The sequence below is a fragment of the Rhizophagus irregularis genome, chromosome 3 (assembly GCF_026210795.1).
Source record: "Rhizophagus irregularis chromosome 3, complete sequence".
Taxonomy (NCBI): Eukaryota; Fungi; Glomeromycota; class Glomeromycetes; order Glomerales; family Glomeraceae; genus Rhizophagus; species Rhizophagus irregularis.
In genome coordinates, this window is record NC_089431.1 from 3,733,445 (window position 1) to 3,746,795 (window position 13,351).

General features: G+C 26.6%; 3 protein-coding genes across 3 annotated transcripts; 2 read left to right on the forward strand and 1 right to left on the reverse strand.

Annotated features, from left to right (window-relative positions):
* Window positions 1-318: 318 nt before the first annotated feature.
* OCT59_020936 (uncharacterized protein) lies at window positions 319-2,745 on the reverse strand (the record flags this gene model as incomplete). The annotated part of the gene is made up of 6 exons (XM_025316537.2): window positions 319-918; window positions 997-1,310; window positions 1,387-1,544; window positions 1,635-1,647; window positions 2,066-2,402; window positions 2,489-2,745. 6 exons carry the CDS (start codon window positions 2,743-2,745, stop codon window positions 840-842), a joined length of 1,158 nt encoding a protein of 385 aa, XP_025180313.2. The 3' UTR covers window positions 319-839.
* Window positions 2,746-3,347: 602 nt separating this feature from the next.
* Window positions 3,348-3,572, forward strand: OCT59_020937 (uncharacterized protein; the record flags this gene model as incomplete). Its single annotated transcript, XM_066149509.1, has 1 exon — window positions 3,348-3,572. The coding sequence occupies one exon, from the start codon at window positions 3,348-3,350 to the stop codon at window positions 3,570-3,572; it is 225 nt and encodes a 74-aa protein (XP_065990407.1).
* A 2,248-nt stretch (window positions 3,573-5,820) lies between these two features.
* On the forward strand, window positions 5,821-6,688 carry OCT59_020938 (uncharacterized protein; the record flags this gene model as incomplete). The annotated part of the gene is made up of 3 exons (XM_066149510.1): window positions 5,821-5,901; window positions 6,264-6,497; window positions 6,668-6,688. 3 exons carry the CDS (start codon window positions 5,821-5,823, stop codon window positions 6,686-6,688), a joined length of 336 nt encoding a protein of 111 aa, XP_065990408.1.
* Between the last annotated feature and the right edge of the window lie 6,663 nt (window positions 6,689-13,351).

The window sequence follows — 13,351 nt, forward strand, 5'->3', positions numbered from 1 at the left end:
AGCCTAATTGGACTCAGTTAAAATGAATAGCGGGCTGTAACATCAAAATTGAATGGGAGTATTCATAATTATGTAATATAAAAAATTAAGAAACTACATTGTTATTGATAAAGCGCATATTGTTTAATACGTCAGGAATTTCGCCAACTCAAATCTTGAGATTAATCATATTTCGAATCGATTTATAGCATAAACTTCAAATTAACTATTTTTTTTTTTTATCACTTTGATAAATAAGAATTGATACAAAAGCTTTTACAGTAATTATAAAATTTATATAATTAATGATACAAGTATTAAAATTTCATCCTTTGTTTATTTTAATATATAAATAAAAAGTAAAAATAATTTATTTAAAAATAAATAAAGCTTCTAATCAGTAACCTTTCATAGTGCCTATAATATTTCCGTATTAATATTTGTCTATCCTAATCTAATTCACAGATATTCATAACATAAATTCTTGTAGATACCATCTCTATATACTGTACATTACATAAATAAAATTCGCCTTAATGCAAAACATAAAGCTTCTATTTTAAATTGATGTGCAATAAAATCAATAAAATCAATAAAATCTAATGAAACGTGCAGTAAATGATGTGATATTATTAAATCTCAGGAAACGGAATATTATGAAAGTTTTTGAGAAAAGGAGAGGAGGAGGGATGAAGATGCCATTTCTGACCACGATCTATCGGCCACGCAAAAGTGCATCATTATTTTAAAGTCTTCCAATTTGAAGATGTAAGAATGGTTGCAGCTAAAGATGTTATCTTTTTAAGATCTATTCGAAACGGATTATTGATCATACGGTAATTCAATGCGGTTAAAGATGATTAGTCGTCTTCCACAGTAATATCACACCAGATTTTGTGTCCAAATTGATTGCCCTCACTGTCTGTTAATCGCCAGTATCTGTATAAAGTAAAAATAAATATTAATATAATTTGATAAATTGATGATCTATTAAGAGATAATTAATCTTCTACTGACGAAACGTATTTTCCAGGTTTAGATGGCGCTTGGAGATCAACGGCGATACCAACATCTTTACCAACTTCAACAGGTCCAATATGGATTTTTGGTTTCTCATCAGATCTATTCTCATGTTCCCGTCTAGTTATGTTCGTACCGCACATCTCACAGGATGTCCTATTTGGAAGAATATAGAATGTACATCGTGGACAATGAAGTTCTTCCTCATCCGAAAAACTATTTGATCGAGAAGTAGCGAGGGATGATTTAATCAAATCATTATTGAACATACGCTCTCCGTCAGCGAAATGTAGTGCTGTGCTTTCGGGCCACTAACGTTTAAAAAATGTTTATATTGTTAATATATAACATAATTTAATAAAATAAAAATTCAATGTAATTACTTACAGTGATACTGCCGTTATTAGACATTTTCCAGATCTTTAAAAATTTTGTCTGTGGTGAGAGTATTGTGCCATCTGGTACATTTACGTCTTCAATAAAGCGTGCATTTAACATCGAAGCATTATAAGCTTTTACGGGCGATTTCTTTACGACTATTTCTTCTGCGGTTGTTTAAAAGATAATTAAAAATATTAAAAAAATAAATCTCATAATTCAAAAAAATTCATTTCATGATAAGATTTAATTAATACCTTTTACTTCAGTCTGAGAAATAAGTTATGAAAGTTATTAAAAAAAAAAAAAAGAATTAATTCAAAGTGGATCAGCTACATGTCCAAATATAACTTCAAAATCAAAGTAATAAGACTTTAATAATATCATAAGCTATAATTAATACCTTTTTTCCTTCCTTTCTATTTTGTCTATCGGATATTGGTGGCTTTCTATCAGGATCCAAAAAAGTTTTTAATAAATCCATAAATAATTCCTCTGGTAGAACTTCCTTGTAAGGTAGAACATTATCCGAAAATTCTTTAGAAGTAAAATTATAGAATCTTATAAAAGGAATACATTGTTGTAAGGTATTTTTCAAAGTATTGAAATCATCTTTTGAATAATTTGAAGGATTCGATGAAAGCTCAGGATTTTGCGCAAGGCCCCATTTAAGAACATTTTTCCATACTTGAATTTCACTCATTTGAAGATTATCATTTTGAATAAGCGAGATTAAAAGGTTTTCTGGAACTGAAGAAAGATCAAGTGATTTGAATATCTTATCCGGGTCTTTGGATACTAAATCAGTACAATACTTTTGAAGAACCGAAAAAGAATCATTTTCGAAACTTGTTTGATATACCAAATTAAAATTTTGTCCCATCCAGTTGACTTTGTTTTTAATCAAAAAGGATTGTAAATAGGTGATCAATTCATGAAGATTCAATTCACTGGCAGCAATCAAGATTTTAACAATATCCAAAGTATCGTAATCTTCCAAAGATATTTTCCCTCCATAAATATATCTAATAAAAATAAAAATTATTAACGGTTAAAAAAAAAAAAATTCAATATATATAAATCACGTTAAAATCTATTTTATTATTCCTACCTTAAAATTATTTGAAAAATTTCAGGTAAAATATTTGGTAATCTAATTTGTACCAAAGTTTCATCATCATTCTTTTTGCTTGACGACAAAATTCTTCGTAGATAAGTAGAACGGTAATTTAAAATGACCATGTGGGCACGGAATACTTTTACGTAAGGGTCATTACCAACTTCAATTTTTATATCATAATATTCATCATCATCTAAAATTTCAAGTAAATTTTGTGATAATTTTTGTAAAAGTTTATTATCATCCATTTTTAAATTGTAAAAAAAAGTATTTACGAACGGAACTTTAAATATAATTTTGATGTTACTCAAAATTTGAAATTCACGTGTAATGTTAAACTTTATTTCAAAAGTCTGCTGATCCCTGCAGATGGTAAAGAATTTAACATTGTGGTTCTCGACTTTTTAATCACCAAGACACCATTTATGTCTTGATTAGGAAATTCTTAAACTAATATATATATTATCTAATATTTGAAGTTTTGAACACAATTAGTTGTCCTATATAATAAAATAATTTTTTAATTATATTTCAAACTTTAATAAATTTCTTTTTTAAAATAAAATATGATTGTAAACATAATTTTTTTGGTTCGTAAATTTTTATTAAAAATAAAAAGATACAACAATAAAGGCATGGAACAAACGGATTAAATAATTGTATTGCAAATTTTCCGATAATTCTTTAAAATGTATTATTTTCTTTAATTTTATTTTTTTTGAAGATTAGGAGATTTTAATGGATTTTACAGTACATAATTGCAACGTTAAAAACATAAAACATCAATATAAAAAATTTTGAATTTTTAATATATATTCTAATATCATAAATCTTACGTTCTAATATTAGAATGAGTAAATATCACACAGTAGAAGATAATCCAATTGAATGGGAATCTGATCGAAATTACGGTGTTACAAAGAATAGTTTTATATTCTCTTTTAAGGATTGTGATGATATTAAGAAACCTATTTTCAGTCGTGTTATAAATGAAAAGTCTGCCATATTGAATAAGCGTACTCAAGAGTCAAGGTCCATCAATTGGTGGCGCAGACCATATTTTGAAGTATATTAAATTATTTGTAATGACTTATAAAATAAACGAGCTATGCATTTGTTTATTAAGGCTTTTTCTATTTGTCAATAATTTCTACATTGTCGTCTTTAAGATTAAATCATTTTAAGACTGAAATATAATTAATAATCCCATAACAAGTTAAATAGTAATAATAGGAATTCAAAGTATTAGAAAGAGCTTTGAACAAGTTGTAATAAATATTGGAATTTTAAAAATAACGAAATATATAAAACCAAAGAATAGGTTAATTAAATTGAATATAATTTCATTTTAATTAAAAAATTGAGTTTCTAATTTCATCTTGTAAAAAGCGACTAGCAATATATACATATGGACATATGATACATGATTACAAACTTGTTGAACAAATGATAATATTTTTATATAATTTTCGTAAAAATACTATTGGGAAAAGTGAATAAGAAAGGTAATTTTTAATCCATGAATAAAGTATTTTTATGTGTTTTAAAATTAAAAAAAAATTTGAAACTGCGTAAATTCAAAAAAAATGAAGGCACTGTACTGTATATTTACAATTTAATTGCGTGTATATGGATGATGAGTACCGGAATTGAAAAAAATCATCAAATTCTGCATAAATTTTTATTATATTTTTTTGTTAACGTTCGCGTAATTTTTAATATTTCAACATTTTCTTTTCTTCTTCAGTTCTTATTCCCTTATTCCTTTTTTCACTTCATAGTCAAAAAAGAAAGTTAAAATGGAAAACTATAATCAGATGGATGTTCCAACTTCTACTGCCTTTGATATTTTTTTCAATGGTATAATACTAATTCTTTATTCAACATCTTTCGAACCACTTTTAAGCGCAACATTAAAATCTAAAATTAAAGATCTCGTTATCCTTTTTGTGGAGCCTCTTATACCACTTTTTTATGCGTTCAACAAGATAACTTGCAATCAATTTACCAAAAAATACTTTATATTTACTTGTATTTATTGTATTTTCTTATCTATTACTTTCATTTCACATTATTTTATCTTCATATGGTTTAAAAAAACAAACCGATATTTCAAATACAAATTATTGACACATTATATAATAACCTTATACCTTGCTACTTTAGAAACTAGTACTCGTTTTCTTCCCGTAATTTGTTTGGAAAATATTGGAGAATTGAGAAATATTGCATTTAAAGCACCTAATGCGATAGTTGTATTTGGAATTATACTCGTCTTCCTCATTTTGGTATTAATATACCTCATATCCTGTATTCTAATAGAAATGAGTTTCCGGTTTTTGGTAATATTATATTTGCACTACATATATTTAGTTCATTTTTTTCAAGTATAGTTTATTTTGGTAATAATACCTTCAAATGTAATTTATGTTAAGATCGCAATTAACATCAATTTGTTATTGATCATGAGATTTTTTTCTATATTAGAAGATAAACCTAGTAACAAAAAAAGGGGCTGGGGTTGTGTTGTTCTTTTCGCTTTTGATGATACTGAGGGTATAGAAAAAGTATTAAAGAAAGAAGACAGGGGTCAATATTGGTACACGCCATATTTATCCCGTCCTATAATTAAAACCAATAACTGAAATAATTAATGAGATTACAAAAAAAAATGTAAGATATTGAATATTATGAAAATAAATCAATTTGTAATAAAGCAAATATCTTATATTATTATAAATATGGAAAGTCCTTGAAGAGAAAAGGATTTATCAGAGTCACCTCATGAATTTATTCTTGAAAGATACATACCTGGTAATAATTTACATAATGAAATTAAAAAGACAAACAAGGTTTATAAGCTTTTTGATGGAATTGGTTTAGAAAAGATAGATTATATCGAAAGTTTTTCTGCTGATGATATTGTAAGATTAGAATATATAGAAATTAATGAGATCATTAATAGAATAAATACTAAAATACCTTTATGTTATCCCTAATCATATGGAAAGTTAGCATATACTTTGTCAAACTGTGTCAATCTAACTTAGCTGAATCTAATATTTTCAATATTTTCAATATATTTGATATTTGATATCTTTAGATTTATTTATTTTATTAAACTTAAAAAAGTAATTATTTAAAAAAAAAAAAAGATTTACTAATACTTTAATAATTAAAGTATTGTAATGAAATTATTAATAATAAAAAATGTGTTATTTTTTATTTTATAATTATTTTTTAATGGTTAAATAAATTAAATAATTTTTTTTATTACCACTTAGACTACCACTCTAGTCTGATTACCACTCTAGTCTTGGAAAATGATCGACTGGGCCGATTCACAAACCCATACCATCAACAAGCGTGGAAATAGGAACGAAGAAAATCATAACTTGGAAAAAGTATTGTGACTAGAATTAATAAAGAGCTTAGTCTAATTTCCTGGGACATCATTGCATAGAAAATTCAAGAACCTTGTTCGGGATTATAATGTAAGTGTAAGTGTTAATAGACTACTTAAGCACAGGCGAATCCTAAATTTCACTCTCCACATTACCTCTGGTGACTAGGTGATGTGAATATATGAATGGAAGTCGAACAGCTAGGAGTCAAACAGGTGTTAGATAATTAAGAAGTTCCGCACTCACTTTTGGGAAAAACCTGAAGATGCTTTTGATAGGATTCGTGATATGAATATTTCTAATCGTATGCGAGATAGAGGAATTGTTTCACCTGCACCCTCCATTGAGGTGGTTGGTACTAGGCCAAAGAGGTCTCTTTGGGACTGGATCATCTAGCCGAAGAAGTCAGAGCTGAAGTTTTGGAATCACCATCTCGTCTATCTCCGGCTCCACCTTTACCTTGTAATGAAGATGGAGATGCAGGAAATCCTGCCGGAGAAGGAAATAACACGACAACTTCATCTGTCCAGCCTCCATTTTATGATGACAATCAACAATCATTGAATAGTATGGATGGTGGGTCCCTTTGGAACCTGGTAATTATAAAGCAATGAAGTTATCCTTCTAGAAAATGCGTTACCTTTAGTAACTAACTTTGGTATTCATTTCTTCATTTATTATGCTTGAAAAAAAAAAATAATAAAGTTTTTCGTCTATATTAGTCCTGAACCTGTATAAATTTGAATTGTGATATTCATTGATATAGGTTGATAGAGAATCGGTGTAATTCTTTAAATGTGCTATAAATCATTAAAATACTAAACTATTTACAATCCTAAAAGTGGTTAAAATTAGCCACAAATATGGCTTAATTCCTGAGGTAGTGAGTGCAATAACCAATCTGTATTATAGTTATAGTGATGAAATGCTAAAAATGTGATGTTCCCATATTCATGCTCCGTTTAGGAAATTTTTTGAACGAAAAATTTTCCAACAATCACGTGGACGTATGTAAAAAGTTCATGTCATAACTAATATAATATATAATAACGAGTATCTAATAATGAGTATCACACAAATTATAGTATTGCAAGCTTATTTTTAATTGTAAACTACACTTAGCTAATCACGTTTTATATACTCAATTGTCATTTTTTAATTAAAAAACAATTACCCTATGGATAATATAAGATATTAAACTGGTTGAGTCCTAATTACATTATATGTTAGCTCAAATAATCGTTTTTAGCTATCAAAATATGTATTTCTAAATATTCTTTAAAAATATTATGCAAACGATATTGTCACGAAATTGAAATCAATTTCATTTGATGTTACAAAAATTATAAACTTTTGCCTGTTTCTGGTACCTTATTACTTGCATGGCCTGATATCCAAAGATTACGTTTCTTTCAAACATTAATCATACAAATGAGGGTCTATCATATCAAGGACCATGTCATTAGGCGTTCTTAATGGTAAATAAATAATAGGTTTATCGTAAATATTCTATAATAATATGTTAAAAAATTCCTTATAAAAAAAAAAAAAAAAATTCAAAGAACGAAATTCTGATAAACTTTATAAAAAAACACTAATTTTAAAACTGTGAAAAATAGATTAATTACGAACCTGACTTGAAAATTTAGTAAATATTATAATATTAATTTTATAATGTGTAAAAATTTAGTTGGATATTTGATTAACTAATAATAATCAAAAAGTTTACATTCGTAAAGATAATTTGCCAATCTTTAACATGATTTCATTCTAAAATATAGATTAAATTTAGAAATTTTAAAATTTTGTGATTTTTTTCAACTTTCTAAAAGGTCCTGATTAGGCAAATAATTTTATATAAAGTTCATCGAATGTAGTTATGTAAAGTAAAAAATTTGACACCAAGTAAAATTATTTAAAATAATCATGTCGGGCGTATCTAATCTCCGCACATCAGCAGATCAGCTAAAGTAGAATCACATGAGCGATGATCAATATTAGTGTTGAGTCGCGAGTCGCGATTTTTTACTGATTTGCCCATATTTATATTTTATACAGATTTTTTTACTCTCTGTTAGGCCGGACAAAAAAAAAATTTAGATTCTCGTGACCCGGCCGGGTCAGTTTTTCGAAAAATGGAAATTTTTTTTTTATAGTAAAAATTTTTATCACGTGTTTTAAGTTATTGGCCAATGTGGCGTAAAAAAATTTTACATATGAAAAAATTTTACAAATATAAAAATAAATGCCGGCCGGCCGGGTCATTTTTAAAATTTTATGTCACGAGAATCTAAAAATTTTTTTTGCCCGGCCTTAGTCATGGTTTTTTTACTCACGAGTCGCGATTTTGATTTTTACAAATACCAGATATACATATACCCTCAACATGTATATATACCATCAGCCTTCTCTAAAAAAAAACATTCTAAAAAATACTACAGTAAAGAAAAACCATGAGAGCAAAGTGGCTTAGAAGCTTTAAAAGTAAGAGGTGTGTTTTTTTTTATTTTGCAAAGTGAGTAGCTCCTAAGCAAAATTAGAACAGATAGCTCATTTGAGCCGGGGAGTTCACAAATTTTACTTAGGAGAATACTTGGATTGTTTGCTTGGGTTGGTGAAGGGGTGAAAGGTAATTTTTTTAGTGGGTAACTCCTAAGAAAATCTAGAACAGATTGCTAATTGAGCCAGGGAGTTCACAAGGTTAACTTAGGAGCTGCTTTTTTTTATTTTTTATTTATTTTTTTTTTATTTCTTCTTTCTTTTTATTTCTTTATTTATTTATTTTTTTATTTTTTATTTCCTTTTTTCTTTTTTTTATATTTTTTTCTTTACTTGTTTTACTTGTTCACTTGATAGCCAACTCAAGCAGACATCCTAACTTTGTTATTGGTAAAGTTTGCTAATGCTAAAGGAGGAATTAGCTATGTCTTCTTTACCATTAAATAAAAATTTGCACATTATTAATAATTTCTTCTCTCTCATAACAGATAATAGGTAAATGCAAAGATTTACAATCACTGACTCCAATTTCGTAATTGGAATTTCAAACCAATATAGGATTGAGAGTAATTAACAGTATGCAGCTTCTTCTATTTTTAGTTATTTATTTCAAATGTATTCATTTCTATGATTTGAAAGAAGGCACTACTGAACCTGAATTATTTTACAGCATTCAGTTGGAGAATGTTTATGATCACTGGGGCCAAGGTTTTTATTAGTTATAATCTAAGTTGGATATTTATTGGGGACTTCATCTTAGGTCTTATTCTATTATTTTAGTTAGTTAAGGTCGGTAGTAGAATTCAATATCAAAATTTTCATAATGACTTTACAAACACCCTTTATGTTCATTTTTGCTAACTTAGGGTATTCAGAAATATCATTTTTTTTGTTCTAAGCTGTGCCTTCATGGAAACGTGAATTTAAGCAATGTCAAAGATTTATTTTTTCACTTTATGTTATTTTACTACATTTACAGCAATTATTTATCATGCTGATAACATTCAATTTATCAAATTTTTAAACTGAATTAAAATAGTTTAACAATGAATGAATGTTGATGGCTTAATAAAATCAATTTTAAAATTAAGATATTTATTTAAGTATAAATAATCTTTATTAACTAAATCATAAACATATAATTGTAATCTGTAGCAGGCAGAAAATTATAATTGTTTCCTAGATTTTTTTTTTGTTTGTAGGATAATACAATGTAAATTAAATAATAATAATATTTTTTTGGAAGAAATTCCTTATTTGTATAATTTATTATTTAGTAAATTCACGTGTATTGCTGCTAAAATTCTTTAACTCATCCCTGGGCATTTTATAAATGGATAACTATCATTTTTTAAAAAATTTATAAATATTCTCATGTTATCATTATTATCTATATATACATACACAATTGATTTCATATGCACTCACATTTTATCATTATTGTCTAACATATAAATTAGAAAATATGACCAAAAATTTCTTCACCTTTTTTAATAATATCCTTTAAATATTATTACATATGAAGTAGATTCTACTATGTGAATTTCTCCCATTTCTTCAGCAAAAACTACCTAATCATTAATTTTTTTGAGGGTTACTGGACAAAATATAATAGTCTCAATCTTATAAGCTATCTTCAATACCATCAAAAATGATTTACAGGTTTTCTTGTTAAAGATAGAAAGAGGATATTTAACCTTCAAATCAAACATCAAATATATTCTAAACTGGATAAACCAATATAGTGAACATACAATAAATTAAAATTTGTTTAATGTACTTATACAATTTAAAATTGCATAAGAATATATTTAACCATCATTACTATGTATTGTAAGCTTCACCAATGTTTTCTTTTTCTTATAATTAAAGCTAGAAGCAGAGTCGGAATTACATCACTTGACTTCAAAAACTTTTAATCATAACTCTATCTAATACTAGAAACATACTAATGAAACCCAAAAATGATATGAGAGACATCATACATACATGGATGTCTCCACTATGATCGCCACCACCACCATATGATGTGCTATATTATGCACCACCACCACCACCATCACCACCATCACCACAATTTCCGCCTTTGTCATCCTTCTCCATCATGACTGCGATCCAAAAATAGACAAAATAGTTTTTAGGATCTAAATTTAATTTCTTAAGAGATCTTCCTGATGATATTTCTCTAAAATATATATACAGAGATCTTGAATGTAAACTTGAGGAGCTAATTTCACAATTTTTATAAGGTATTTAAAAGATTTAACAGCTGCCTCCACTTTCTTTCAATTTTTGGTGCTTCTTTTAAAAGTCCAATAATGTTTAATATTTAGAAATAATTTATAAAAAATGGTGAATTCCTATAGTAAGATTAAATACCAGGATAATTTATACACCTTAGTTTGTAATATCTGGTGAGAAAAAAATAGGAGAAATGGTTTTAAATTATAAAGAAATAAAAATCTGTTAAATATGAAATTCAATAAATATAAAAAAATGTACAGTGTAATCTTATAAGGGTACATAATAAATGTTTACTAATATCACTATTCTTAAAGAAAATATAAATATCCTTAGTATTGCCATTATTACGATCAGGTTTCCATTAAGTTGGATTATATCCTCCAAAAATACTATTTATTAATTGTTATAGTGTAAGAGGAATTTATTAGATATAAAAGCCCATCACAAATAATAAACTGAAGTTATCTTGTATGCAATACCTAATTTTTAAATCATCTTGAATATAATTTCAGCATGTTGAAATGAAATAATAATTTTAATTATATTTTCATTGGTTAATTTTCTGTCAATAAATCCCTATATAATTAATTCCCTTAGTAAACCTTTCTCATAAGATAATAGTACTTCATCAAAAAGTTTACAACAATGCATTCCTTTTATTGGAATTAAGAAAGTATTCTTTTATGCATTGTATCTTTTGAAACCCATTTAAGATCATGTTTCAAACCAAACGAATTAAAATTTTTTCCACTCAGTTGACTTAATTTTCAATCAAATTATAATTTCTTATTAAATTAACTGGCACTGATCAAGTAACATAAAGTACTGTTTATATATAGAAATAGCATTAAATTGCATGTAGGATCAAAGAAATCAACATGATTTGTTGTCATAATAATTATATTACCCCAGAAATTATGTGGCCATTCAAACATGCTAAAAATGCTGATAAACTAAAATGTGAATTTGTCGATTTCTATTATTTCTTTGATAGATTTTCATTACTTATACTTTTTGCATTGACAAAATTTTTGTTTATGTTTATTTTTGCATTTCTGTTATGGAGGAATAGCCGATTGTGCATCTACATCTTCAAGTATTATTAATTGATTTGACAGTACAGTGCTAAACATCACACTTAGCTCACTATCATCCTTTATCATTTAAGATTTAAATGATAAATATCATGAGATAAATGAGTTGAAATTGCATGTATTAATCTTGTTTTCCCTATTCCTGGTTTTCCATACAAAAGTATATCCCATCTATAAGACATTCCAATTTTTCATAAATTTGTTATTTATAAAGGTATCCAATTCCTTTTTCAATAAGATTAGCAGTAACTTGTTGTTTCGCACCAGGAGTCCAGGACCAATGAATTTGTTTAAATAGAAAAATTTAGTATTATAATGTAATACTAAGTAAATTAAAGATGGTTACAGTAGTTTTTTTTGTTTATAATTAGGAATTTGCCTATATTAATGATTTGACGTTTGCGATTTAATAATTTTTCACCTAGGGTGATTGAACCTATATAATTTACCCGGTGATATCACCTCATTATTAAATTTGTACATTTAATTTTATTGGCTAATTAATGAGCTGATCATTTTATATTTTGAATTCATTCTTTTTAGGTCTTTCGGTTCTTCTTTGTAATTACTATTAGGTATGTTTTTTATTTTTTTATTTTTTGTTTATTTATTACATGTAATTTCCATTCCCTACAAACTTTATTTCTCTTTTAGTTTTATGGGTTTTGTTATTACTTGGTCCCCCTGTTTATCTCATTTCGTCCCTTCTCCACTTTTGTTTTCTTTTTATCTCTTCATCTCTTTTGCTCTTTTAAGTCTTTTTATTCTTCCCTTCCTTCATTTTTTCCATTGTTTTTTATTTCCTCTTTGTTCCTTCGTCTTTTTTGCTCCTTTACACTATCCTTTGTCATTTTCATTTTTTTTCCATTCCCACTTCTCTTTACACTACCCTTTGTTCCTTTCATTTTTTTATTCTCTTTGCTCCATTTCGTCCCCCTCCATTCTTTTTCATTCCCACTTGATCTTTTTCATTCCCCCTTTGTTTCTTTCATTCCCTTTTACTCTCCTTATTTTTTCATTCACCCTCATTTTTTTGATTAATTTTTTATTAATTATAAACTTTATAATTATTTCTTATTTTATATTGCGTCAATCTTAAACTTATAACCAACTTAAAAAAAATATTTGAATAATTAAATGTATTAGAATCTATTCATTTCATTTATTATTATTCTTTTGGTACTTAATTTATCTAAACCAGAATTAAAATCTTTATTCAAAAATCTGGTAGCTATTTAGAGAATTTCGGGTATGGATTCGGTTATAATAATCTACAATTTTTTCAAAAAAATTGATATTTTACATATTTTATAATTAATTGATTGATTTTTATGAATTTGCAAATTCAAACTATTTATCCAGCGTTCAATTTAATTGAAAAAATATTACTCATCTTTCTATCAACGTCGGTCAATTTTCCTATATCTGATATGTTATATTGATTTTTTTTAAAAAAATAATAATTTTGTAAATATATTTAATATAATATTTTATTTTTTATTTAATAATAAAAAAAAATTTAAAAAAAATTTGGGGGAAGAAAAAGGATAAAGAAAGAAATCAGTTTAAAAAAAGGGAAATTTCTGAAAAAAAAGGGAATTCGAAAAAAAATA